The sequence below is a fragment of the Gossypium hirsutum genome, chromosome D04, assembly GCF_007990345.1.
Source record: "Gossypium hirsutum isolate 1008001.06 chromosome D04, Gossypium_hirsutum_v2.1, whole genome shotgun sequence".
Lineage (NCBI taxonomy): Eukaryota > Viridiplantae > Streptophyta > Magnoliopsida > Malvales > Malvaceae > Gossypium > Gossypium hirsutum.
Window position 1 is genome coordinate 57154610 of NC_053440.1, and position 27924 is coordinate 57182533.

Sequence of the window (27924 nt, forward strand, 5' to 3'; positions counted from 1 at the left end):
GTCGATATGTCCGAGTGGTTAAGGAGACAGACTTGAAATCTGTTGGGCTACGCCCGCGCAGGTTCGAACCCTGCTGTCGACGCTTTTTATTTTTCCATTTTAATAAATAAAACTTTTTTAATTACTTGCATAATTTCCAATATATATAAATAATTAAATAGAAAAATAATGTATTATGTGGTTATTATTACCTTTGTGCAAAATCGAGTAAGAGTAACATCAAGGTATTTATATTAAGAGATAAAAGTTATAATTTATTTATTTATTTTTAAAAACAAATAAATTAGTTCCTAACTATCATATCAAAAAATAAATTGATCATTTTTGTTAATTTCTTTTATCTATCTTTATCGTTAAAAATTAGTACGGTCGGCGGATTAACCAGACAATTACAAGTGGTATGCCATGCGTACCTCATGCTGATGTATAAAGACCAGCTAGGAGGACCAATTTACTCTTTGATCTAACTTATAAGAATTAATTTATACATTTTTTAGTAGAAAGAACAAAATGCAATTAAACTCATAGTACAAAAAACTTTCACGATACTTTTACCTACAAAATCAACTCAATATTATTTTTAAAAATTTCTTAACAGAAAATCAACTAATTTTGTTGTAAAAAATTGTCTATTCATTTATTTATTATTTATAATGCTAGCTAAATAATTTTGTTTTATTTTTGGATAATTTTAAATTCGATTTTCGAAATTATTGAATGTGTAATGAATTATTTAAATAAATTTTGGATTCATAAATATAAATATAATTTTGTTTTGACATAAAATTGATATTTAAGGATAAATTATTTTTATTTAAATTACAATTACAATTAATATATTCGTATAAATATAACTAAAAATAATCATTACAATGCAAAATCCAACAATAATAAGTTCACATTTCTCACTACTCTTCATCGTTTGATCCCATATGCGGGAACTCAACATGGGGAAGCTCAGGCATTCTAACGGAAGGAAGCAAAGGGTCGACAATGTTATGATCGTTGCCATCTTTGTCGTCCCCGTTGCCAACAACATTAATCTTGCCAGGGCTTGGCAGCATTCCGGCAAGCAAACTTCCGAACGATCGAAAAGGGTGACTCATACCGTCTCGGAGTTTGAGAACCAGAGAAACCTCGGAGAGTTCCCAAATTAGGGTGACGACGATGAGGGCCGAAAGCAGACAATGAGTTATTGTGTTCTGTCTCTTCACCGCTTTGAGCTCTTTCACTATCTCTTCCTCTACTCCTCCATTTCCACCACCTCTTTCTTGGTTGCCCTTTTTGACCTTTGGCTCTGATTCGTCAATGCTTGGGGATGTTTCCTCTTTTGGTAGAGTTGATCTTTCAACTCCTTTTAATGATTCTAACTGTTAAAAAGTAAACCAAACTATAATTAAATTATAACGCACTCACGACGTGGATAAAATATTAAAAAACTTACACAAAAGCATTAATGGTAAAGTTAGGATATTAAGAGTTCTTCAAATGAATATGGATGCTGAACCCTTCCAAAACATGGAAAACATTGAAAATTTGAATATATTCATATTATATATATACTTTATCTAGATCAGAGATTCATATTCAAAATTCAAATAAACACAAATTATGCTCATAGAGTACAAACCAGACAGTTTGCAATTGGATAAACTGTGATATCGGCAAGAAAAATCCATCAAAGGGGTGATTTAGAAATCTGGGTTTTGTTGATTCTATCCAACAAAAAGAAATGATTTTCCCAGGAAAATTTTTATAAAAGGAAACTTGTTTGATACCTGAGAAAGTAATCTGGAGAGGACTTGTTCATCATCATCAACATCTTGAGAGAGCTTAACATCAGATGATGTACTCTTGATTCTTCTTTCTTCAATGAGTTTATGGATTGCTTGATTGATCGTCTCGATATCTTGAATCGATTCCATTTCGAATAATTGAAAGATTGAAAATGAATTTTGGAGGATTAAAATTGAAAAGATGTGGTTGATTAATAATTTGCTTTTTGGATTGAAAAGCATATTGCCCCACAAAGAGAAAGAGACGGGTTCACTTGGCATTTATTGCGAGCTTATCTCTGGCTGATTTCATCGGGTGGCTTGTAGCGGTGGACTTCGAGACAACTCAAATTCTGCTAGCAAAATTGGACTTTAGTTTTTATGGGGTAATTTTTGAATATTAAAATTTTAGTTATGGTGCTCCCAAGTTATTTGAGTTTAACTCGAAAAATTTCGAATTCAATTAAATAATTATTAAGTTAAATTCGAGTAGTTTGAGCTGAATTCAAGTGTTAGTAATATTCGATTTAAACAACTAATAAGCTTTTCACTTTTAATATTTTATATTTTTAGATTACGTTATTGCCCTTATTATATTATTAAACCGAGCTTGAGCTTGAGCTTGAATATGTATGAGTTTAATGAAGTTGAAGGTCTACTTGAGCCAAGTATCAAGCTCAAGTTTGCCGGTATTCAGGTTTGGCTTGATTACACCCCAACTGTTAAATCTGTTTGATTAAATTTTGTCGTAAGTCTTGTATTATGCCTAAAGTTGTGAATTTAGTTCATGTTCTCCAATTTGAACAATTTTAGTTTCTATACTTTTCGAATTTTGAAATTTCAATCTTGACGCAAGTGATAGACATTAAATCCATTAGGTGACTTTTTTGTTAGTAATATGCTAAAATAGCAAGTTGATAATACATTATATATTTGATAATATGTTTGTCGCAAGAGATTTTAGAAATAACATCATAAAATTTATTTTTATCATTTGATTAGGATTGAAATTTCAAAACTCGAAAAGTATAAAGACTAAAAATGACCAAATTAAAGTTTAAGAACCAAATAGCAACTTACACACAATACATGGATTAATGGTAGAATTTAACGAAGATGTTCTTTGTTTACTTATGGTACAATTTTCAAATATACACATCTACTTTGACTCAATATGCAATGTGATACATAAACTTTGATTTGATGCAATTAGATACACGAACCTTTAATTTTGGTTCAGTTGCATACATAAAAACTTTAGATGATTTGATTGTACACATTTCAAAAAAAATAAATGCATCAATTTATTTTCATGTTGAATAGATATAATCATTTATATATGCAATATGTAAACATAAAAACGAGAGTACTATATTTGATAATGTTGTTAGTGATTTGCAAAAACTGAATCAAATCAAAATATCATGCATACAATTGCGAAAAATTAAAGTGCATATATCATATTACATATTGAACCAAAATTAATGTATATTTTTCAAATCTATCATTTTATTTATTTATTTGTAATAGAATTTAATTAAAATTTTGTTCAAATTCGAATTTTAGTCCCTCTTAAGTCTTAAAGAAATGGAGGCATGAGTCCTTATGGGCGGGCCGGGTTGGGCTGTATTACCTTAAAATTGTTGAAGCCTTTTATTCAAGTCCATTTGAGTTTGATTTGGGTAGGTCCAAACTTCAAAAAGCTCATTTGATTATTTAAAAATAAAATATTTTTATTAAAATTAATATATATTTTTTATAATTAAATTTGCAGAAAAATATTATTTTTTAAGATAAAAATAGTAATTTTAATCGGATGGGTGAAAACTATTATTTTTTCAAAACTCGAATAAATCAAAATTATCGATTTAACAAATAATCCAACCCTTAAATAAATGGAAAGTGATATTTACTTGGACATCACATATTCTCTGCCATATGCATGTGCCTACTGATATCACTAAAACTTTGATTGAATAATTTTGGGGAAATATAATTGAAAAATTAAGATAAAAATGATCATCACATATATCAAAATTTGATTGTCATCTGATTTATATGATATGAGCAGATAAGTTAATTCTGAACCGAATCTGAGAACTTAACTTGATTAATTTAAATCAAAATTTAATCTAATTTGATTTGATCATAATCCAAGTTTAACAAATGATCTAAATTAGAATAATTTAGATTCAAAATCATTTAAACTCAAAACAATTTGAACCTGACTAGAACAAAGTTATTGTTGTTGGAATCGAACTAGATTTGTTAGTTAAATTGAAAATTGGTTGGTATATCGATCTGGACAATAGATTGAACTACTCAAAATCGATAAAAAGAATTGAAAACCATGATAAAAAATAAAATGTTGAACCATTTTATAAATTTTTTAATATTTATTTTAAACAAATTTTTAACTTCTTATTTGATTTTTGTTGGACTGGATGTTGTACCCGTTGAACCAAGAATAGATAGTTTGATTATTCGACCACCAATCTAATTTTTGAAACATTGAAACAAAAAATCTACAAAAACATAAACTCGAGATATGACTCAACCCAAAAAATCCAATAAACAAATACGCAAAATCTAAAACTGAAATAATTCAAGAAATTTAAACATATCCAAATAAATCAAACCCGAATTAATCTATTTAAAATTGATCCAAAAAGAAATCTTAAAGAGAGTGTAGGCATGAGAATGAAGTTATTCCAATGGCGGTGGCAATGAATCCAAAATGCCTTCATCGCTTAAACGCCGCCCCACACTCTCTTTCACTTTATCTTCTCTTTCATTTGCATATAAAAAACTCCATAGATTCAAATACTCCATCAATAAATCACAGTTGCCTAGTTGCCCTTGCAAACCTTACCGGAAAACGATGTCGGACTGGGGTCCAATTATCGTGGCGTTGGTTCTTTTCGTGCTGCTAGCGCCGGGGTTGTTGTTTCAAGTTCCCGGCCACCACAGGTGCGTGGAGTTCGGCAACTTTAAGACCAGTGGGGCTTCGATTCTCGTACATTCGTTGTTGTATTTTGGGCTCATTTGTGTGTTTTTGTTGGCTATTAAGGTTCATTTGTATTTAGGTTGATAAATGGTTGATCCTATCTCATCTCTGGCTGTAATTTTAAGCTCTTTTGTTATTGTTGTTTTTGAAATTTGCAAGTTATTTATTTTTCTAAATTAAAATAAAATTAGTGTTTCATTTTCATCGCATACATCTCAAACTATCGATGATATATTAATAAGGTCATTTTGTTATTAAAATTATTAATTTAACTGTCAAATTTAATGTAGATAACTTTAAAATGAACAACTTTAAAGAAATAGAATATTGTAAAATTGAAAAGAAAAAACAAGTGAATGATAAAACTTCTATATAAACTTTGAAAGTCTTAAAACGAGTGAATGATAAAACATCTATTTTTATAATAATTTTTCTTAACATTTTCATTTTAAATTGGGTCATATAAGATCCGACATATCATTTAACGATTAAATTAACGATCTTAGTAACGGAAGAACCTAATTGATATATCATTAATAGTTTGGAGATGTAAGTAGAATGATTTAAACTTTAGGGGCTAATTTAGAATAAAAATAATTCAAATTTGAAGATGATTGGCGTAATTAACCCTTAAACACACATATGTTATATTTATAAGTTCAATATAATTTTTATTAAAAAATTTGAAAAGAGCTTTAGCCAAATATCTATCTATTTATTATTAAGTTGATTGGACATCAACTCAATTAGAAAATACTTAAAATCATTTAAAAATGATAATAAATATTTGTTATGATGGTGATTTTGTAAGTCTATATAAAATCTGTAAAAAATAAATTTTTTTTAAAAACTCTAGAAAAAACTTCAGGGACTTTAACCTAAGACAAAAGTTCCAAAGAGTCAACTTTACCCTTTCATTCAAAATCTTATTATTTTTTCATAATTTTTTATAATAAAATTTTTTCACTTGCATTACATGCATAGGTTCGGTCGCTTGTCTCACTTTGGGCTGAACTTCAGTTTATGTTTTCCATCCTCATTATAACTTACTCGATTGATTTTACTAATAAAGAATAACAAAGTATATAAACATAATTTTATATTAATATTTATATATCTTAAAATTAAATTTAAATAAAGATATTTTTTTTTATTTTTTAAATAACAAAACAAGCTATTTTGGTGAGTTAAGTAGGATTGATCTCAAACTCTTAAAAAGAATGAGTGGTTGCCCTTTTCCGACCTTTACTGCTCAACTTAAGAATGAACAACTAATGTATTTCGTTGGACATGAAGCCAATCATGAGTAAGGAACAATTATACCGTAAGTGAGAGAGCATCTCGGAAAGTATCCTTATTGGACTTAAAGTCAGTAGGATAGCCATAGAATACGCAAGTCTTAGAAGCAAACAATTTGTTCCTATAATTTTCTTTAAGAATTTCGACAACCCTATTTTCATTATTTGATTTAAGTATAAAAAAACATCTCGAAATATAAACTCTGATGCTCTTACAAGGTTCCTATATTTTGTACTTTGTAGGTCTATTCCTTTTTAATCCACGGAGTTGGAGTCATCCAAGCCTACTTGATTTATCTCCAATTAAGTGATTAAAATAGATATATTAGAATAGAATTATTATTATTTCATACATTTAGGAATTTTACTAACTTTGGTTGAAAACACAACAATAATAAAGTAAGTAGAACGTTCTTTTGTATAAATAGAATAAAGTATAAGTTGAAGTGTTAAAGGAATGAATTATGCATGGTATGGCACTTTTGTTATGCTATGTTCAAGAAAGGAATTATGCATGCCACGCTTTTGTTATGCTATTTTAAAGTCTTTAAGCAATAAGTTATATATATATATATGTGTGTGTGTGTGTGTGTGTCACTTGTCTTGATAAGCCACTAGGTGACTAGGCGCATTCTGTAATTTTTCTTAATTTGTAATGTTTTTTTTCCTTTTATCTTTGAATGTTCCAAGCTAATTACTTAATTGGTGTTTTCAAGGAAGGAAGCTGTGCAATAGATCAACAAATATGGGAGCATCGTTAAACGACATTATTATTTCCTCCGGTGAACCTGAGAAGCATGCAGAGAACATCACTTACATGGATGCTTCCTTGTATAAAGCTGCAGCAGCAGGCAAATTTGAAGAATTCAATAATTACCAGAGGCCTGGACTTGAGTCGCCGAAGACCCCAGTCCCCAAACCATGACAACGTGCTCCATGTTAACTTGTCAACCATCGTACCGTACCAGATCAGATTTTATCGAACAAATTCTTGTCAAGTGTCCATCACTGCTACTCCAAACAAATGCTAAAGGTCAAACTCCATTGCATGTTGCAACAAGGAATGGAGGTTCTACTATTGTACGACTTCTAATCATGTTTTGTGCAAAAGTTATTGATGAAGATTTAGAGAAGCTGGGAATGGATCAACTGAATGCAGTGAGGGAGATGATCAGACATACGGATCAAGAATCCAATACGGCTTTACATATAGCAACACGGTATGGCCATGTTGAAGTGGTGCAAGCATTGCTGGAGCATGAAGACCCTGATTTTCCATATTTTGCCAATATAAACCACGAAACTCCACTTTACTTAGCAGCTAGGAGAGGAAGTCGGCGCTTGCTGAGTATATTATTAGATAAATCAAAATCAACTGCTCATGGTGGCCCCCACGGTAGAACAGCTTTGCATGCAACAGCTATGGTTAGAGATCCAATTAAGTTAAGTAAGTTCCAATTTTTTTTTGGTTTGAAATAAACAAAGAATAGAACCATTGACTTTTTCTTTTTGGTGGATTTAGGGGGTACAAGGATAATACTAGAGAAGAAAGGGAATTTGACAAAGAAAACAGATGAAAATGGACACACCCCTCTTCACTATGCTGCACACTTGGGTCACAATGCAGTTCTGGGAGAGCTGTTAAAATGGGATATATCTGTTGCTTATATAGGTGATAAAAAGTGGGGGATGACACCCCTTCTTATGGCAGCCAGGGAAGGCTATGGAGCCTTAGTAAGAAAGATTCTTATTGTCCAGATTGTTGTGAAAGAGTGGACAAAAGAGGTTGGAATTTACTTCATTTTGTGGCGTTTAGAGACCCTCCAATTGGATTACGCCTTTTATTAACAAATTGTGATGCTACGAGTGAATATGGATCAGTCAGAAATCTAAGGGACTGGAAAGATGCTAGTGGAATCACACCTCGACAAGTTTTTTATGCATGTTAATGATAATAAGGAAGAGAAAAAGGTATGCATGTTTATATTTGTATTTCTATGCCTATGGCTATGGTTTTTATTTATTTAGTATGACTAAATAACATATAAAATACAATGACTTACAGTACAATCGGCTGATGTGGTAGGAGCAAATTGTAAAATTGTTGAAAGAAATTGTGAATGAAGAAGTAGCAGAGAAATCAGTTCGTCCCATTGGCTTGACAACTATAACTGCAGAAAGCTTGGAGAAGACAAGAGATGCTGATTTAGTAGTGGCAGCATTTATAGCTTCGGTCACATTCGCAGTGGCAATAACCGTTCCAGGTGGTTTCAAGAGCGAAAAAGGTTTAGACTAAAGCACTCCTTATCTGATTCATGAGGCAGTCTTTAGAGCATTTGTCGTAACAAATGCATTGGCCTTTAGTCTCTCTCTTTTTGTCCTCTTCATCCATTTTGGGTTGATGCTTCCTTTTTTTTCAAAATCGCTTGGTTCAATTTCGCCTAAAATGTTGACCACTGCTGGGGTCCTCGGCTATGCACTCGTTGCCGTGGGGATTGCTTTTAGCATAGCCACTTATGTAGTCTTAAAACCTTCACTTGGACTTTCCACTACTTCAGTCTGCATCAGCACTGGCATTATTTTCTATTCTTTATTTTGCTCGAAACTTATGCTGGTCAACATAGGTAATCACAAATTTTTTTAAGTAAACTACACTAACACTAACTAAATTTTGTTTAAATATTTCAATCATCCAACTTTCACAAGTTACCAAATAGTCACCATCACTATTGAGCTGTTACATTTTGGTCGCTTGTCCCTCAACTTTTATTAAAAGGATGGCATGACACCTTATAATTCAAAGGGTTGTTAACTAATTAGGCCCCTGAACTATATTGAAATATCATATTGATACTTTTAGAATTATTTTTAGCTATAATTCAAGGGCCAAATTAAATAATTCAAAGGATAATTAACTAGTTGTTATACCTTGCCACCATGAGACATGTGGCGGACCCAAGAACGGTTTGAGTTGAACCCTTTGTGAAGGCCCCTTATAAAACACCTCTCACCTAAGCTGATACCTCACGCCTAAGGATGAGTGGGCTCACCTGGCACTTGGTAGTCGTAGAACTGCAACACCCCAAAATTTTTGAAAAGATATGGTATTATTTTAGGATATAATATTGTAAATTTTCAAGAAATTTTGATGGGTTAGATAAATAATTTTTATGAAAGGAACGTTAATAAAAATAAATGTAGCTAAAATAAAATATTGAGGTCCAACAACTCTTCCTTGGATGTAATAAGTATTAATATTTTGATTTTTTGATTTTTATATTTTTATAAAAATTATAAAATATATAAGTAATATATTTGAATTGATTTTTCAAAAAAAGTGCACTAACTTGGGTGAAGAATTAACGTTTTGCAGTTGACAAGTTGACTTGGGCATTACAGGAAAACTGATAGTTTGATTATTCTATTTACAAGTTGACAAGTTGACAAGTGTTCAAGGACTTACATATAGACGTTTCATTTGTATTGATCACTCTGCAGGAGACTTAGAAGAAGATATTATAGGCAAGTACCATACTGGTAAGACATTTGGTAAATTTCTGGATTTGCAGTATTTTTTTTCTTGAGTTTCAAGCTAATTAATTAAATTTTGTTTGGTGTTATCCAGGAAGAAATAGATCAGCAAAAATGGGACCATCGATAAACTTCATGCTTACTTCCTCTTGTGAACCTCAGAAGCTTGAAGAGAACATCACTCTCATGGATGCTTCGCAGTATAAGGCAGCAGCAGAAGGCAAGATTGAAGTATTCAATAACAACCAGGGGCTTCAACTTGAGTCGCTAAAGACCCCAAACCACGACAACGTTCTCCATGTTAACTTGGCAACCCAGGATTATGCTGCCTGGATTTTTAACATATTTCTCTTAATAATCATATCCTTCCCCGTTCTCTATGAATCATTCTATCGGTCTTTGAGTGTTTTCATTACTATTATAAAAAGAGAAAAGAAATCAAATTTTATCAAACAAATTCTCAGCAAGTGTCCGTCACTGCTACTCCAAATGAATGCTAAAGGTCAAACTCCTTTGCACGTTGCAGCAAGGTATGGACATTCTGCTATTGTGAAACTTCTAATCAAGTCTTGTGCAAAAGCTAGAGATGGAGATTTAGAGCAGGGAATGGGTCAAATAAGTGCAGTGAGGGAGATGCTGAGGATTAGGGATGAGGAATCCAACACGGCTTTACACGAAGCAGCAGGGTGTGGCAATGTTGAAGTGGTGAAAGCATTGTTGGAGTTTGAAGACCCTGATTTTCAGTATTCTGCAAACAAAAAACAGGAGACTCCACTTTACATAGCAGCTAGGAGAGGATATGGGGGCATGCTGAGTATACTATTAGATAAATCGAAATCAACAGCTCATGGCGGCCCCCACGGTAGAACAGTTTTGCATGCAGCAGCTATGGCTGGAGATGCAGGTACGTTGTTGAGTTAGTTCCAATTATTTTATTTTATTTTATTTTGAAATAAATAAAGAACAGGTATATTGACTTTTTATTTTGCTTGGATTTAGAGGCAATAAGAGCAATATTAAAGAAGAAGGGGAATTTGACAAAGGAAAGAGATGAAGATGGACACACCCCTCTTCATTATGCTGCACACTTAGGTTCTAGATTATCAGTTGTGGAGGAACTGTTAAAAGGGGATGTATCAGCTGCCTATATAGGTGATAAAAAGAGGGGGATGACACCCCTTCTTATGGCAGCCAGGCAAGGTCATGTTGGAACAGTTTCAAAGATTCTCTCTTTATTTCCAGATTGTTGTGAAAAAGTGGACAACAAAGGTTTGAATTTACTTCATTACCTGGCTTTTAGAGGCCCTTTCTCTCCATTAGGGCATTCTCTTTTCAAGCGTGGTGGTATTGAGATTGCATACCGATCATTCAGAAATCTGATGGAGTTGGAAGGTGCTTTTGGAATGACACCTAAACAAGTTTATAATGCACTTCGATCTGAGAGATATCATAATAAACAGGTGTGTATTGCATTTCCATGGATATGGTTTTATTAATATTTAAGTTTGGAATTAACATATTTAATAAACCCACACCACAATTGGCTAATGTGTCTGGCCTGGCAGAAGCAAATCATTGAATTGTTGGAAGAGATTGAGAATGATCAAGTGGCGGAGGAACCAGTTCATCACTTTAGCTTACGAAATGTTTCTACAGAGAGCTTGGAGAGGACAAGAAATTCTCATTTAATAGTGGCAGCACTTATAGCTGCCATCGCGTTTGCAGCGGTAATAACTGTTCCTGGTGGTTCGAAGACTGAAAAAGGCACTCCCCTTTTGATTGATGAGGCAGCCTTTAAAGCATTTGTTGTAACAAATGCAATGGCCTTTATTCTCTCTGTTTCAGCCCTCACCACCCATTTTGGGGTTCTGGATAATATATTATCACAATTTAGTTTTTGGCGTGAAGCAGTTTTACATCGAACTCGGTCTGTTGCTGAGTTCCTCGGCTATGCAACGGTTGCGATGTTGATTGCTTTCAGCACAGGCAGTTATGTGGTCTTAAAACCTTCCTACGGGCTTGCCATTGTTTCATATCTCATTCCACCTGTCTTTTTTCTCTGTATGTGGATAATTTGTGTAAAGTGAAATCTATTAAATATCAAACAATAATATAGATATTGTAACTAATTCTCCGTAGAACAACTTTGCATGCAGCAGTTATGGCTGTAGATGGCAGGCAATTAGATATGGAAATATACTACCAACAACTTCATTTATTTCCCCAAATATCTGTGAAAGGGAGTTAAATCTATATATTAAACCAAAGTCGATGTGATTCCAACTGTTGAGCAGCATAGGAAGTAACAAAAATATATGTCTCACTGCAAGGAATTCAAGGCTGCTACAAAGGCTTATAGATGCTAAGCATCAGCTCTTAAATTTGATTATGGCGTTCAACATAGGGCGGCAATGACTTCACGACAAAGAGCTGTACATCTTATTTTCTTCCATTCTTCTCCTTCTTTGCAGTTTCCTTAAAACCAAATTTCACCATAAAAAACTCCTGCTTTATTGACCTCACCTCTAACCACAGATTGCAGTCTTTGTTTAAAGTATAAATTTAATAAAGCACTAAGCAATAATGGTATTACATCATTAATATCTTTCAAAATAAATTAAAAAAAATTAAATTTTAAGCATAATAATAAATTTAATTCTAAACACTTATTATTATTTTTAATTTGACTTTTAAATTAAATTTAATGTTTCTAATAGTAGAAAGATAAATAATAATTTTTTTCCTAATTTTTAGCAATTTTAGTTGGATTTGAATTTTTTTCAAGAAGAAAAAGTTGAAAATCAAAAAGAAAAATATGATTTTTCATCCTCTTATTGGAAAGGAATATGAATGACGTGTGTTGAGTTTTTTTCTCTTTGTCCTTTTAGACAGTGGTATTTGCCTATTTATATCATATGGATATTGTTCAATGACATAACATGCTAAGTAGGCTTCATGTATGGAGACACATATTTTACACTTGACACATGTTCATGTGACCTATATACATGGGACTTCGTAGGTTAGCAAGCTTTGAATGCGGATCCCCCGTGAGCTCAACTTGCGAAATCCCATTGCGAGCCCAATTTAACAACTTGTCCGGTGTAAACTCGTTGAAACTCAGCCCAAGCCCACTCAAATTTTAGACCAACTATGGGGATTATAGTACTAATATAAAATTACAATTTCATATAATCCATTCTCAAAAAATTAAATTTACATAAAATTATAAACATTCAAAACTAAATTTTGCATAATCCCAAATTAATTGGGTGGAGACATGCGTTTGCGCGCATTATCTATAAAGCATGTTAAAAAATATGGTGGAAGCAACTTCGTTTTAGGGTCATTTACTTTTCTTTTTGTTACAATTAAGTCATTCAATTATTAGAATATAATAATAACTCTAGCCTTTCAATGTCTACAAATTTAATTATTTTGGTCCTAATTCTAAAAAATAAATTTAGCCTTTAATTTTACACATTAAATTAATCTAATCTTGATTCTTAAAAAATTAAAATAAAACTTTAAAAAATAAAAAAAATTAAATATTTTTTTCTATAAAATACATGAAAAATACAAAAATATTTATAAATAAATGAATATTAAAAAAAAAAGACTTTAAAGAAAATGTAAGGTTTAGTGTAAATGACTCAATAATAACTAACATGATCAAATTTTAGTGTGTAACAATTTTCTCAGCTACTAGACACTGTCTTGGAATAATAAAAGAAAACATAGGGCAGCGTTGCCTCGACCACAAAGAGCTGTACACCCCATTTTCTTCCATTCTTCTCCTTCTTTGCAGTTTCCTGGAATCCAAATTTCACCATAATAAACTCCAACTTTATTGACTTGACTTCTAACCCTATATATTACCATTACTAAAGTGTTGATGTATGAAATTATATATAGTTGTGGTGACTTGAATGGAGGATATGCAAGCAAGTAACTAACAGGTAGGGCATTTGGTAAATTTCTTAATTCGCAGTATTTTTTTTTCTTGAGCATGGAATGTTTCAAGCTGATTAAAAAAAAAACTAAACTAAACTCCTCCTTTCTACCGCTTCATATCTGAAACCATTCTTTGCCGTTTCAAATCTCAGGCCTCCGCCCATCCATCTCCGATTAGCACAGAGGGGAAGAAGGCTTCATTGGCGCACCCACGAAGGTATCACCTTCTCTTTTTTTTCTTTTGAATCGCGAATAAGTAAAATAAAATAATCGAAAAAAAGGAAAGAAAACAGTAAATCACCTTTTAAAAACTGCTGATTGTTCTCCTTTTTTATTGATTTTTTCGGGATCCTTAAACAATACAGAAATGGGGTTTTTATAGCCCCGAAATACAGCTATTTTTCTTCTATTTTCCTATTATTTTCCTTTTTCCTTTTCTGTTACTGTTTTGTTATTTGCTGTTCTTCCGTTTTTGCAGTTTGTTGCAGGTACAACTGGATGAAGCGCGTGGTGAAGATGCAGCATGCGTGAAGGGCCTGCGTGCGTGGCTACTGGCCGTGACTGTAGGCTGTTTGGGTTTCGGCGTTTGGTGAATATTTTGGGCTGTGTTGGGTTTGGGTATTTTCGGCTAGAGTTTGTATTGGGCCTATTGTAACTGGGTTAAGTTTGTGGGTTTCGGGTTCGGGCTAGGGTAATGGGTTTATTTATTTTTGTTTTAAATTTTTTTGACTTTGTAATCTGGACTTTAGACTCTTAATTTTGGGCCCGGGCTTAAATGGGTTATTACAACTAAAGTGTTCAAGTATATATAGTTGTCATTTGTCGGTGAGTTGAATGGAGGATATGCAAGCAAGCAACTAACTGGTATGGCATTTGGTAAATTTCTGAATTTGCAGTACTTTTTTCTTGAGTGGAATGTTTGAAGCTAATTAATTCAATTTTGTTTGGTGTTATCCAGGAAGAAATATATCAACAAAAATGGAGCCTGAAGAGAACATCACTCACATGGATTCTTGGCTGTATAAGGCAGCAGCAGAAGGCAACATTGAAGTTTTCGATAATAACCAGAGGCTTCAACTTGAGTCGCTAAAGACCCCAAACCATAACAACGTGCTCCATGTTACCTTGGCAACCAAGGAGAACCCTGTCTGGCTTTTTAACAGAGTTCACTCAATATTCATTTTCTCCCCCGCACTATATTTATTATTCTATCGGCGTTTGAATTTTTTCATTACTATTATAAAAAGAGAAAAGAAATCAAATTTTATCAAACAAATTCTCAGCAAGTGTCCGTCACTGCTACTCCAAACGAATGCTAAAGGTCAAACTCCTTTGCACGTTGCAGCAAGTTATGGACATTCTGCTATTGTGAAACTTCTAATCAAGTCTTGCGCAAAAGCTAGAGATGGAGATTTAGAGCTGGGAATGGATCAAGTAAGTGCAGTGAGGGAGATGCTGAGGATTACGGATGAGGAATCCAACACGGCTTTACATGAAGCAGCAGGGTGTGGCAATGTTGAAGTGGTGAAAGCATTGTTGGAATTTGAAGACCCTGATTTTCCGTATTCTGCCAACAAAAAACAGGAGACTCCACTTTACATAGCAGCTAGGAAGAGAGGATCTGGGCGCTTGTTGACTCTATTATTAGATAAACTCAAATCAACTGGTCATGGCGGCCCCCACTGTAGAACAGCTTTGCACGCAGCAGTTATGGCTGGAGATGCAGGTATGTTGTTGAGTTAGTTCCAATTTTTTTTTTTTGAAATAAATAAAGAACAGGTCTATTGACATTATTTTTTTTGCTTGGATTTAGAGGCAGTAAAGGTAATATTAAAGAAGAAGGGGAATTTGACAAAGGAACGAGATGAAGATGGACACACCCCTCTTCATTATGCTGCACACTTGGGTTCTAGATTCTCAGTTGTGAAAGAACTTTTAAAATGGGATGTATCAGCTGCCTATATAAGTGATAAAAAGAGGGGGATGACACCGCTTCTTATGGCAGCCAGGCAAGGTTATTTTGGAACAGTAAGAATGATTCTCTCTTTATGTCCAGATTGTTGTGAAAAAGTGGACAATGAAGGTTTGAATTTACTTCATTATCTGGCTTTTAGATCCTCTTCCTCCCCATTAGGGCGTTCTTTTTTCAAGTATGATGGTAGTGAGATTGTATATGGATCATTCAGAAATCTAAGGAAGTTGGGAGGTGCCTTTGGAATGACACCTCAAGAAATTTTTACTGCACTTCGATTTGAGGAGCATCATCATAAACAGGTGTGTGTATATATATATATATGGTATTTCCATGTTATTTTAGTTTTGAATTAACATATTTAATAATCTTACAATACAATCGGCTAATGTGGGTGGCATGACAGAAGCAAATCAAAGAATTGTTGGAAGAAATTCAAAATGATCAAGTGGCGGAGGTGCCAGTTCGTCGCTTTCCCTTACAAAATGTTTCTACAAAAAGCTTGGAGAAGACAAGAAATGCTCATTTAATAGTGGCAGGTCTTATAGCCACCGTCGCATTCGCAGCGGCAATAACTGTTCCTGGTGGTTTGAAGAGTGAAAAAGGGTCAGAGCAAGGCACTCCCTTTTTCATTGATGAGGCAGCCTTTAAAGCATTTGTTGTGACAAATGCACTGGCCTTCCTTTTTTCTGTTTCTGCCCTCACCACCCACTTTGGGGTTCTGGATAATCTATTATCACAATTTAATTTTTTTCGTCATACAGTTTTATATCGAACTCAATCTGTTTCTGGGATTCTTGGCTATGCAACGTTGGCGATGGTAATTGCTTTCAGCACAGGCAGTTATGTGATTTTAAAACCTTCCCACGGACTTACCATTGTTTCATATCTTATTTGCCCTGTCTTTTTATTTTGTATGTGGGCAATTTTGAATCCCTCGTTACATATGTAAAATATAAATATGATACAATGTTGTTTCAATTCGTAGCAAGAAAAATTTTAAGTCATTTTTAAAAAGATAGTTTTGAGTTAGGTTTGAGAGTTGGTCACACAAAAGGAAAATTTTAGCACCTACATTATGCTCACAATTTATTAAATATGTATTGTAAATTAAAATTCATATGTTAGTATTTAATTATGATCAAATTTTTGATAGATTAAAAATAAATATATTAAATGAGTGAATCGATATTTTAATAGCAAAACAAAGATAAAGGATCAAGATGTAGCATTTTCCTCTTTTCTTTTGTAAATTCAACGCCTTTTTAGCCTTTTATTGTCACTTCCTCCATCAATTAAAGTTAAAATACCCTTATTGGTTTTGGAGAAGATCACCAATTCCAGAGTATCTTTTGTTTTTACACAGATTTTCATTTTCTTTTACTTTATGATTTTACATTACCTAGGCTAAATGTATACACTTTTTGCCATACAAGATGAACCTATTTTAAATAATAAAAAAAAGTGGGGTTTTCTTTAATGGAATCGGACCGGTCAGTTTTATTGAAATGGTAACCAGTCAAAACGAAAACCAAGAAACCCAATTACATCAGCTGAACAGACGCACAAAAGGATGCCACCAGATCAAAGCAACACCCAACAGTTCAAAAAACAAAAGAAAAGCAAAACACTACCCAGCAAACAGACGAGATTCTATAGAAAACTGTAAAGATGCATCAAAATTATTCTATTATTGATAAACACTGAATTGATAAAATAAAATATAAATATCTATATTTATAAGCTTACAAAGAAATTACCTTAACACAAAAATAACTAAAAATTTATTCAATTAAATTGAAAATCTGGAACTAATAAAGATTCTATCGAGATACTTGGTCAACTAAACAACTCACGACTTTGCATTAATCCTCAACACTCTCCCTTAGTTCAAAGTTGCAGACAACAAATAGACTTTTAAAATAACTGAATTTCAAGTGATTACCCCTAAACCTAGAATGAAAATATTTGTTGATACATTTCTTCTATCATCTAAAGAACTTGCCTAATCACTATCTATGAACCCATACAATTTGAAATTTGAAATTTTTGAGCACCAAATGCCATACTCCAAAGTTCCAGTCATTACCGCAAAACCCGTTTTGTTGCTCCATAATGAGCCTTTGAAGGTTGCTGCATAAACCTAGAAATAACACCAATAGGAAATACAATATTGAGCCTAGTGTGAGTCAAATAAATTAAACCTCCAACCAAGCTTCTAAACCTCCTGGCATTTGCCATTTCTTTTTCATATTCTAGCTGCAATTTCTCATTGATATTCATGGGTGTAGTTGCAGGCTTGCAATTAAGCATGCCAAAATTACTGAGAAGATCCTTAGCATATTTTCTTTGTGAGATAAAAATTTCATCTTCAGCTTGATGAATTTCAAGACCAAGGAAATAATGGAATAAACCCATATCAGACATATCGAATTCATTCATCATTTGAGACTTAAACTCATCAAGAAGAAAGTTAGAGGAACTAGTATAAATGATATCATCAACATAAAGACAAACAATGATGAAATCATTTTTACCTTCCTTTTTCACATATAAGGTGGGCTCATTTTTACTTCTTATGTACCCTTTCTTCTGAAGATACCCATCGATCTTGCTGTACCATGCTCGAGGGGCCTGCTTCAATCCGTACAATGCCTTTTTCAACTTGTACACCTTTGTTTCGTTGCACTTCTCTATGAAACCTTCTGGTTGTGCTACATAAACGTCCTCTTGTAGATCTCCATTGAGGAATGCTAATTTGACATCAAATTGATAAACATGCCATTGCAATTGTGCAGCCAATGCTAGAACAAGCCTCACCATTTTGAACCGAGTTACCAAAGAGAAGGTTTCTTCGAAATCAACACCATATTGCTGGCATAACCTTTCACCACAATACGAGCTTTGTGCTTTGGATGCTTCCATTTGCACCAAATTTTATCTTGAACACCCACTTCAAACCAATTGCATTTTTATCTTCATTTTGTGGCGTTTAGGGACTTTCCTATTAGATTACGCTTTTATTGAAGGATGATGATGCTACCACTGAATATGGATCAATCAGAAATCTTAGGGACTGGAAAGATGCTAGTGGAATCACACCTCAACAAGTTTTCTATGCATGTTAATATGATAAGTAAGAGAAAAAGGTATATTTATATTTGTATTTCTATGCCTACGGCTATGGTTTTATTAATATTTGTGTTTTGAATTATGATTATATAACATATATAATATAATGATCTATAATATAATCGGCTAATGTGGTAGGAGCAAATTGTGAAATTGTTAAAAGAAATTATGAATGAAGAAGTTGCGGAGAAACCAGTTTGTCCCATTGGCTTGCCAAACATATCTGCAGATATAAACTTGGAGAAAACAAGAGATGCTCATTTAGTAGTGGCAGCACTTATAGTCACCGTCACATTCGCAGCGGCAATAACTGTTCCAGGTGGTTTCAAGAGTGAAGAAGGTTCAGACCAGGGCACTCCTTATCTGATTCATGAGGTAGCTTTTAGAACATTTGTTGTAACAAATGCATTGGCCTTTAGTCTCTCTCTTTCTACCCACTTCATCCACTTTGGGATGCTGCTTCCTCTTTTTCCAAAACCGCTTGGTTCAATTACGTCTAAATTGTTCATCGTTGATGTGATCCTTGGCCTTGCACTTGTTGCCATGGGGATTGCTTTTAGCACAACCACTTATATAGTCTTAAAACCTTCGCTTGGACTTGCCACCCTGACATTATTTTCTATGTTTTATTTTGCTCGAAATTTATGCCTGTATACATAATTAATCATAATTATTTTTAAGTAAACTACACTAACAGTAACTAAATTTTGTTTAAAATTAAATTTCAATTATCCAACTTTCACAAGTTATCAAATAGCAGTAACATTATTGAGCTTGTAATAACTCATTTTGCCTGGCCCAATAAATACCAAAAAAGCAAATAAAAATAAAACTATAAAAAATCAAATAAAAATAGTAAATAATGTCCAAAAATATTAATGTCCAATTACAATAAAATTACCAGCCCAAATCAAACCATAATACTTTAAGCTCGATTCGGTCCTTAACCCAAATACTAAACCCATCAGACCCACTAAGCCCAAATACTACAAACCCAATACCTAAGCCCAATTAGCCCATTTTGAAAGAGTATTCCAGAAACCCTTAGGGTTTCTGAAACCCTTCAGTCACCGTAGAAGGAAAATCACGGCCCTCCTCGCACATGCTACGCCTCCGCGCGTGTGCGCCTCCGTCTGTTGCTCCAGGCTGGCTGAGTACCTGCAAAATACACACGCAAGCAGTAGCGAAAGGAAGAATAACAGAAAAGGGTCGAAGGGATAACAGATTAGATTTTTGTATTTATTTTTATTATTTATTTTGCAATTTTGGCTATATAAAGTCAATTCGAATACTGTAAACGATTACGCACACAAAGATTGAAAGTCAAAAAAATATATTCTAAAGAAAAAGAAAACAGAGAATTCCAAAGGTGATTTGAATTTTTTCTTTTTCCTTTCTTTTTTGTTTTTTCTTTCGGTTCTCTTTTCTTCGATTATTTGTTCATTATTCAAGTAAGATAACAAAAAAAAAATTAGAAAGCGAAGAAATTACCTCGCGGTCAGATCCTTGTTCTCTTCGTCGCAATCAGAGTTTGAGCAGGGGTTCGAAGATCCTTTTTTGAGCGGTCGTTTTACAGAGCGGCGCAGAGATCATTTCGTTTAGGTTTTTGTTTAGAATGAAGTAGGCTGCTGATTTCTTAGGGTTTGGTCTATAAGCAGTGAAAGAAACATCGCCGTTTGATGCCAATGTGATGCTTTCAAAACGGCGTCATTTGAAGGCTCAGATCCGCGTGGTGACCTGATCCGAGGAAAGGATCTGCGCGTTTTATCTCAATGGTCCATTTGCACCACAGGTCCTTTTGTATTTTGTATTGTTTTAATTTAATTTTTATTATTATTTTAATTTATACACTATATTGGATTTTGGTTTCAATTGAATCCATGTTTGAATGGCATCGTTTTGAAGATTTTGATCCGTATGCCAAAGAAGATTTGCGCGTTAAATTGCTATAATAGTCCCTTTGATGCTAATTGGTTCTCAATTCGGTCGTTTGCACATTTATTTCAAATTCACCCTAGGAATTTTGTTTTAATTCAAAATTGATCTATTTTTATTAAATTAATTGGTTTATTATTATTTATCACTATTATTATTATTAGTATTTTTTATATCAATTAACCTAATCTTATTATAAATTCTTTTATTTTATTATATAGTATTATTTTATGTTTTTGTATATTATTACTTAATTTTACAAATATTTTATTTTATATACATATTTTATGTTATCTTAGTATAATTTATACATATTTTTATATTTGTTTAGACTCATATATATGTATATATACCTTTAACTTTAAAGATTTACCAATAACATTTTATGATTCTTTCACATATGCATATATAATTTATATTGAATTATTTTTAGTATACATATGTATATATAATAATATATGATTAATTTCAAATTGTAAATTTTTACCTATTTTCTATACATAAATACTTTATTTCTTTTAAATTTTCTATTCCAATTTACTTATTTTGACTTTTACATATATTATTATAGGTATATTATTATTTAAATTAGTTTTTTTTTTGCTTATCTAGATTAAAAAATATATATAAATTGTAGATTTATTCATCTTTATTTTCTTCTCATAATTCTTTCTTTAAAATTCATTTAAACATTTTATTCATTTTTAGTTCTATTATTAAATTGTTTCAAATCTTCATATTAATTACATATTTTAATTTTTTCTCTTTTAAATGTATAATTTTGTGTACATTTTTTTATTCCTAAATTCTTTTCTCTTATTTTTTTCATGAGTTATATTTTATTGTTTTCTTTTAGATTAATAGTTTTTAAATGTTGATGTTAATATTTGCATAATGTATGATTGAAGTTATTGTTATTATGTTTGTTTGTGTTTATTTATTGTTCATTATTCATTGGGGTGCATTTTACGTTCAAATTTTGCATGGTTCATTGTTCGTTTAATCACTGTATCTTTTTAACCGTGTTTCAATAAAAGCATTAAAATCATCTTATTTCATAAATTGTCAAAATACTCGGTATTCATGATTTTCAAGAGAATTGCGCCCTAACTTACTGGGCTTCAATTTTTTTCCGATGAATTTAGATAGCCAATTATTTCTTTTGCAATAAAACCATATAATTTCTAAATAAAGTTTTTCGGGATTTCAAAATGTTGGATCCTAACTTACTGGATATGACATTTTATCATCTCGAGTTAAGGATTTTAAAATAAAGGCAATATTCGGTGTTTAGGAATTTCGAGAAATTGAACCTTAACTTACTGGATTTTGATTTCTCAGTTGACCCAAATAACCAAATATCCTTCTCAAAATGCATGATTTTTTAAAATTTAAAAAGACAAACCTAATTTCGAATATTGAATTGTTGCACCCTAACTCACTGAGTGTGACGATTTATTTCTTTAAAATGGGTATGTCTTATCATCCAATTCGATTATCCAAGCTTTCTTTTCAAGGGATCGTATTTTAAAATCTCTTCAAATTTTTGTAATACCCCCTACCCGTATTCGTCGTTGAAATAGGGTATGAGGCATTACCAAATTTTACTGAATAAATTTTTCATTATTACGAGTTAAATACTGTTCATTTATTGAAACATATCATGACGTTCCTTGGATGGGCCTTCGAAGCCCAAAACATACATCGGGACCAAACTGGGATTAAATCGAAACCATAAGAATTTTTTTATGAACTTAATATAACCCCTTTATAAATATCTAATCTCCCCTGCAATTTTAAACCGAGACCAATCCAACACAACCAATCCATTTCAACATATTTTCAAGATATATTTAACATATTCATAAGATAACCTCATCAGATATCAAAATCAAAATTTGTTAGCCATACCAATGGCTAACCATACATTCATTTCACATTAACATTTACTTTAATAGCTTATACATGCCATTGATTTCCAAAATAAAGTTTCTTTTTATACCAGGTTGATAGTGTGATATGTCTTTGACCGAATCCGACCTCTGAGCTCTTAACACTACAAAACAGGGGAAAAAGAAACAGGGTAAGCACTTTGTACTTAGTAAGCTCATGTAACAAGAATTATACTTACCTAATATTTTCAATACAATGTAATAAACATTCATACATCCATTCAATACATTATTCCCCTATCATGCACAAACTCAACTTTCAAGTTAGTTCAATAATTTTCATGTATCAATAATATATATACCATGATGGATGAGCTCATCAATTCCATGATTTCCATTCCCTTGTTATTTTTCCATATTTATCCCGTTGAACTACTTGAAATTTCGATGGATTTTCAGGGGTACACCTAAGTGTACAAATCCGGGTCCGTCAATTCATATTCATGCGCGCACATTTCCATTTCAGAGAGCACACTCCCGTGAACCTCATCCTTACAGCGGGATTACCAATCCAGGCTAAATCCCCTGTAATATAATCTCATAGAGTATTGTCGGGATTACCAATCCAGGCTAAATCCCTTGCAATGAAAATTACTCTAATGAGCTTGGATCTGAATTACCAGTCCAGGCTAAATTCAGACCCTAATTCGGATTACCCGTCCCGGCTAAATTCATTTTCCTCATATTCTTTGGGAGGGCTATATCAAGATAGGATCACCCGTCCGGGCTAGATCCTTTGTACCGTCAATTCCTTTTCAGAGATCCATCAAATTTTCCTTTCATTCAATCGGGATTTATTTTCTCTTTTCATCAAGAATATCTATACTTCATCAATTATCATACAATAAACATCCAAATCATATTCATATCAAGAAAAATATATGTCAAGCATTTAAGAATATAATTCAAGTTACATGAACTTACCTTGATACTTGTTCGTAAACAAAAATCTACTAATTTCGAACTTTTTCTTTTCCTCAATCTAGCTTCGTATTTGAGTTTTTTGGATCTAAATAAATAAATTTAATCATTAATCTAATACATTTCGTGTTCATATGTAACATTCTCTATAATTCCATTATTATTTATAGTTCATTCAAAGCTGTCCCATTGAGTCATAGTCACTAAATTATTTATATCTTGAGCTACGGAATTCCAAATTAAGATCCGCTAATTTTCCCTGAAACTAGACTCTCACATATCTTCTTACTATAAAATTTTTAGAATTTTTGGTTTAGCCAATAAGTACAATTTATTCTTCAAATTCATCACTGTTCTGTTGTCTGACAGTTTCGACCTTTCTTCATTAAAAATTAATTATCTCCTTGTACAGGATTTAAATGATGTTCTCGTTTATTCTTTTTGAAAATAGACTAATTAAGGATTTTAAACATATAATTTTAATCCCCTAATTATTTTTCTCCAATTTTTGATGATTTTCCAAAGTCAAAACAGGGGAACCTAAAATCATTCTGACCTTGTCTCACAAAACCTATTATATCTTATGATTTACAATTCCATTGCTTACACCGTTTCTTCTATGAGAAACTAGACTTAATAAGATTTAATTTAATATTTTATTAATCCTCTAATTCAATTTCTAAAATTTATGGTGATTTTTCAAAGTTAAGCTACTGGTGCTATCCAAAACTGTTTTATTGCACGATGTTAATTACCATTTTTCCTCTAAGCTTTTAATAAATGATAATTTCATCCCTACTCAATTAACCTCTCAATTGAGATGATTTTTCTCAATTAACACTTTATTATATCACTTTAACTACTTTATAACCTTTGAAAATCAGAATTTTAGCACTAGACTTTGATTCCAAACTTTTTCACAATTAGATCCTACAAATCAATTTCTATTGAAATTACGTAATAAAATCATCTCATAAACAAATTAAAGATTCAATTTCATGCTATTTCATCATAAACTTGCAGCACATATTCATATAAACTTTAAATTTCATTCATAAAATAAAAAACTAATAAATTTAGTAATAGGACCTAGTTGTAAAAGTCTTAGAAACACAAAAATTACAGGAAAAAGACAAGGATTAACTCGCTTGATGCAAAAATTATGAAATAAAAGCTTGAATAAACCCTTAGGATGTTTTTGGCTGATGATAATGAAGAAAATATGAAGAGAATTCTAGATATCACAAGTTGGTTCCATTTTTATTTTAGTAAATTTTGTTATTTTCCCATTTTGCCCTTATTTCACCAATTCTCCAGATTTTTCTCAGCTTATGCCGCCCAAAATATCTTCTTTTGGGCTTATTTTCAATTTATGTCCCTCCTCATTTAACAATTGAGCTATTTAATCCTTCTAGTAACTTTTACACCCTTTTCAATTTAGTCCTTTCACTTAATTAACTACCCAAACGTAGAAATTTTCTAACGAAATTTTAATACCATAATACTAACACTTCATAAATATTTATAAAAATATTTCCGACTTGGTTTTACGAGATCAAGGTCTCGATACCTTATTTTTTTACCCAATTTCTTCAATAATTTCTTTTTCTAACTAACCACTAAATCGGTAAAATTTTTCTATCGATATTTTCATATGATTTTCCTATCATATCAATATTCATGCAAAAATATTAAAATTAATTTCTCTTTAAATCGGATTTGTGGTTACGAAACCACTGTTCTGATAACTTTGAATTTAGGCCATTACAATTTTCAACATTCAGACATTAAACAATCAATTCGGTACCAATTTTTGGGCATTGCGAGGGTGCTAACCCTTCCTCGTGTGTAATCGACTTTCAAACGTGTTTTCTCAAAATTTAAGGACCAAAATCGTTATTTTAATAAATCAATATGTTTTATTAAAATCTCAAGGTGACCCGATCACACCTCAAAAAAAGGATTGGTGACGACTCCATTTTCATTTTCAAAGTCGATTCCTGTTTTTCAAATGAAAAAATTGGTTTATAAATTTTTTAATATTTATTTTAAATGAATTTTTAACTTCTATTTAATTATTGTTGGATTGGATGTTGTACTAGTTGAACTAAGAATAGGTAGTTTGATTATTCGACCACCAATCCAATTTTTGAAACATTGAAACAAAAAACCTACAAAAACATAAACTCGAAATATGACTCAACCCGAAAAATCCAATAAACAAATACACAAAATCTAAAACCGAAATAATTCAAGAAATTTAAACATATCCAAATAAATCAAACCCAAATTAATCTATTAAAAATTGATCCAAAAAGAAATCTTTAAGAGAGTGTAGGCATGAGAATGAAGTTATTTCAATGGCGGTGGCAATGAATCCAAAATGCCTTCATCGCTTAAACGCCGCACCACACTCTCTTTCACTTTATCTTCTCTTTCATTTGCATATAAAAAACTCCGTAGATTCAAATACTCCATCAATAAATCACAGTTGCCTAGTTGCCCTTGCAAACCTTACCGGAAAACGATGTCGGACTGGGGTCCAATTATCGTGGCGTTGGTTCTTTTCGTGCTGCTAACGCCGGGGTTGTTGTTTCAAGTTCCCGGCCACCACAGGTGCGTGGAGTTCGGCAACTTTAAGACCAGTGGGGCTTCGATTCTCGTACATTCGTTGTTGTATTTTGGGCTCATTTGTGTGTTTTTGTTGGCTATTAAGGTTCATTTGTATTTAGGTTGATGATAAATGGTTGATCCTATCTCATCTTTGGCTGCTTTAAGTTGTTTATTTTTCTAAATTAAAATAAAATTAGTATTTTATTTTTCATTCCATCCGAAATCTCAAATTATGATCCTCATTTTAATTTAGTGTTTAAATATTAAAATGTTCGTTTACGTTTTTAAACTATGGATGTTATATTAGTAGGGTTCTTTTGTTATTAAAATCGTTAATTTAACTGTCAAATTTTATGTAGATAAATTTAAACGAACAACTTTAAAGAAATGGAATATCGTCGCATTCTTTTTAAAAGTGAAAATTAAAAATCAAGTAAAATTGAAAAGAAAAAACAAGCGAATGATAAAACTTCTATATAAACTTCGAAAATCTCAAAACAAGTGAATGATAAAACATCTATTTTAAAAATATTTTTTCTTAAAATTTTTATTTTAAATTATGTCACATAAGATCCGACGTGTCATTTAATGATTAAATTAATAATTTTAGTAATGGAAGGACCTAATTTATATAACCTTAACAATTTTAAGATGTAATTAGAATGGTTTAAAGTTTTTATTAAATCCAAAGATGTTAATTTTTATTGATGTTTACATGCTTTAAAAAAATAATTTAAATAATCAATTACATAAAATTATTAATATTTTTTAATCTTAAAAAATTATTAATATGTTTTTATTAGTATTACACTTGCTGCATCTCAGAGAGCATCTTTATCGGGCAAAAATATTTCTAAATAAGTTATCTTTTTTAAAGAAAAAGTGTTTCCTCCAAATAAAAAATTAGTTTAAAAATATTTTTGAAAAAAACTTAATCCCAAGAACACTTTTGATAATCATTCCTAACCTAGGCCTTCAAGTGTTTATAATTTATTTGATTTAGGTATTACTATGCTCTATAAAGTGTTTATGTTGTGATATAGAATTCTATAAATCTATAGGTTTTAGGCTTACAGTAGGTAGAATGTTGTTTTTTTTTTTTAAATGAAATAAAGTATTAAGCTAAAGTGTTCAAGGAATGAATTATGCATGCCATGGCGCTTTTGTTATGTTATGCTAAAGTGTTTAAGAATAGGACATGGTTTAAATTCATGCCAAATATATATTTTATAAGAATTTTAATTATTGCTTCATTCGAGTTAAGATTATATTTTCGTTATTATATATCGATAAAGTGTTGAAATTATAAATTATATATATAAATGTGTGTCACTTGTCTTGATAAGCCACTAGGTGACTTGAAATAAGTAATTAGGCATTTAATTTGTAATATATAATTTTCCTTTTTATCTTTGAATTTTCCAAGCTAATTAATTAATTGGTGTTATCAGGGAAGAAAGCTGTGCAACCTAAGAATCCTGCAAACAACATTACTTACATGGACGTTTCATTGTATAAAGCTGCAGCAGAAGGTAAAATTGAAGATTCCAATAATTACCGGAGGCCTGAACTTGAGTCGCTGAAGACCCCAAACCATGACAACGTGCTCCATGTTAACTTGTCAACCACCGAGTGTATCGGGAACCGTACCAGATCAGATTTTATCGAACAAATTCTCAGCAATTGTCTGTCACTGCTACTGCAAACGAATGGTAAAGGTCAAACTCCTTTGTACGTTGCAGCAAGGTATGCGCATTCTGCTATTGTGAAACTTCTAATCAAGTCTTGTGCAAAAGCTACAGATGGAGATTTAGAGAAGCTGGGAATGGATCAA

General features: G+C 32.0%; 7 protein-coding genes, 1 long non-coding RNA gene and 1 other non-coding gene across 11 annotated transcripts; 7 read left to right on the forward strand and 2 right to left on the reverse strand.

Annotated features, from left to right (window-relative positions):
* TRNAS-UGA (transfer RNA serine (anticodon UGA)) lies at positions 1-82 on the forward strand. The gene has a single exon. It is a non-coding gene; the product is annotated as a tRNA-Ser (tRNA).
* A 704-nt stretch (positions 83-786) lies between these two features.
* Positions 787-2118, reverse strand: LOC107898613 (uncharacterized). Its single transcript, XM_016824114.2, has 2 exons — positions 1779-2118; positions 787-1370 (listed from the first exon to the last, which is right to left on the reverse strand). Exons 1-2 carry the CDS (start codon positions 2055-2057, stop codon positions 909-911), a joined length of 741 nt encoding a protein of 246 aa, XP_016679603.2. The 5' UTR covers positions 2058-2118; the 3' UTR covers positions 787-908.
* Positions 2119-4364: 2246 nt separating this feature from the next.
* LOC107898612 (uncharacterized) lies at positions 4365-4932 on the forward strand. The gene has a single exon (XM_016824113.2). It carries the CDS (start codon positions 4513-4515, stop codon positions 4864-4866), a length of 354 nt encoding a protein of 117 aa, XP_016679602.1. The 5' UTR covers positions 4365-4512; the 3' UTR covers positions 4867-4932.
* A 2069-nt stretch (positions 4933-7001) lies between these two features.
* LOC121216148 (ankyrin-3-like) lies at positions 7002-8376 on the forward strand. The gene is made up of 3 exons (XM_041091464.1): positions 7002-7527; positions 7603-7865; positions 8167-8376. Exons 1-3 carry the CDS (start codon positions 7002-7004, stop codon positions 8374-8376), a joined length of 999 nt encoding a protein of 332 aa, XP_040947398.1.
* A 1118-nt stretch (positions 8377-9494) lies between these two features.
* LOC107898024 (ankyrin-2) lies at positions 9495-12128 on the forward strand. The gene is made up of 4 exons (XM_016823583.2): positions 9495-9617; positions 9706-10515; positions 10611-11071; positions 11177-12128. Exons 2-4 carry the CDS (start codon positions 9726-9728, stop codon positions 11696-11698), a joined length of 1773 nt encoding a protein of 590 aa, XP_016679072.2. The 5' UTR covers positions 9495-9617; positions 9706-9725; the 3' UTR covers positions 11699-12128.
* A 1179-nt stretch (positions 12129-13307) lies between these two features.
* On the forward strand, positions 13308-16518 carry LOC107898610 (ankyrin repeat-containing protein ITN1). Of its 3 annotated transcripts, XM_041091056.1 has the most exons (7): positions 13340-13570; positions 13718-13782; positions 14044-14429; positions 14524-14711; positions 14911-15291; positions 15379-15839; positions 15944-16518. In XM_041091056.1, the coding sequence occupies exons 5-7, from the start codon at positions 14991-14993 to the stop codon at positions 16487-16489; spliced, it is 1308 nt and encodes a 435-aa protein (XP_040946990.1). In that variant the 5' UTR covers positions 13340-13570; positions 13718-13782; positions 14044-14429; positions 14524-14711; positions 14911-14990; the 3' UTR covers positions 16490-16518. The 3 variants fall into 3 exon arrangements, with proteins under 3 accessions (XP_016679598.1, XP_040946990.1, XP_040946989.1); XM_016824109.2 differs by having other exon boundaries at positions 13308-13570; positions 14524-15291; XM_041091055.1 differs by lacking the exon at positions 13340-13570 and having other exon boundaries at positions 13595-14429; positions 14524-15291.
* A 2319-nt stretch (positions 16519-18837) lies between these two features.
* On the forward strand, positions 18838-19329 carry LOC107898023 (ankyrin repeat-containing protein NPR4-like). Its single transcript, XM_016823582.1, has one exon. The coding sequence runs from the start codon at positions 18838-18840 to the stop codon at positions 19327-19329; it is 492 nt and encodes a 163-aa protein (XP_016679071.1).
* A 193-nt stretch (positions 19330-19522) lies between these two features.
* Positions 19523-20553, reverse strand: LOC121215990 (uncharacterized). The gene is made up of 2 exons (XR_005911972.1): positions 20161-20553; positions 19523-19827 (listed from the first exon to the last, which is right to left on the reverse strand). It is a non-coding gene; the product is annotated as an uncharacterized lncRNA (long non-coding RNA).
* A 5435-nt stretch (positions 20554-25988) lies between these two features.
* Positions 25989-26240, forward strand: LOC107898611 (uncharacterized). Its single transcript, XM_016824111.2, has one exon. It carries the CDS (start codon positions 26005-26007, stop codon positions 26212-26214), a length of 210 nt encoding a protein of 69 aa, XP_016679600.2. The 5' UTR covers positions 25989-26004; the 3' UTR covers positions 26215-26240.
* Positions 26241-27924: the final 1684 nt, after the last annotated feature.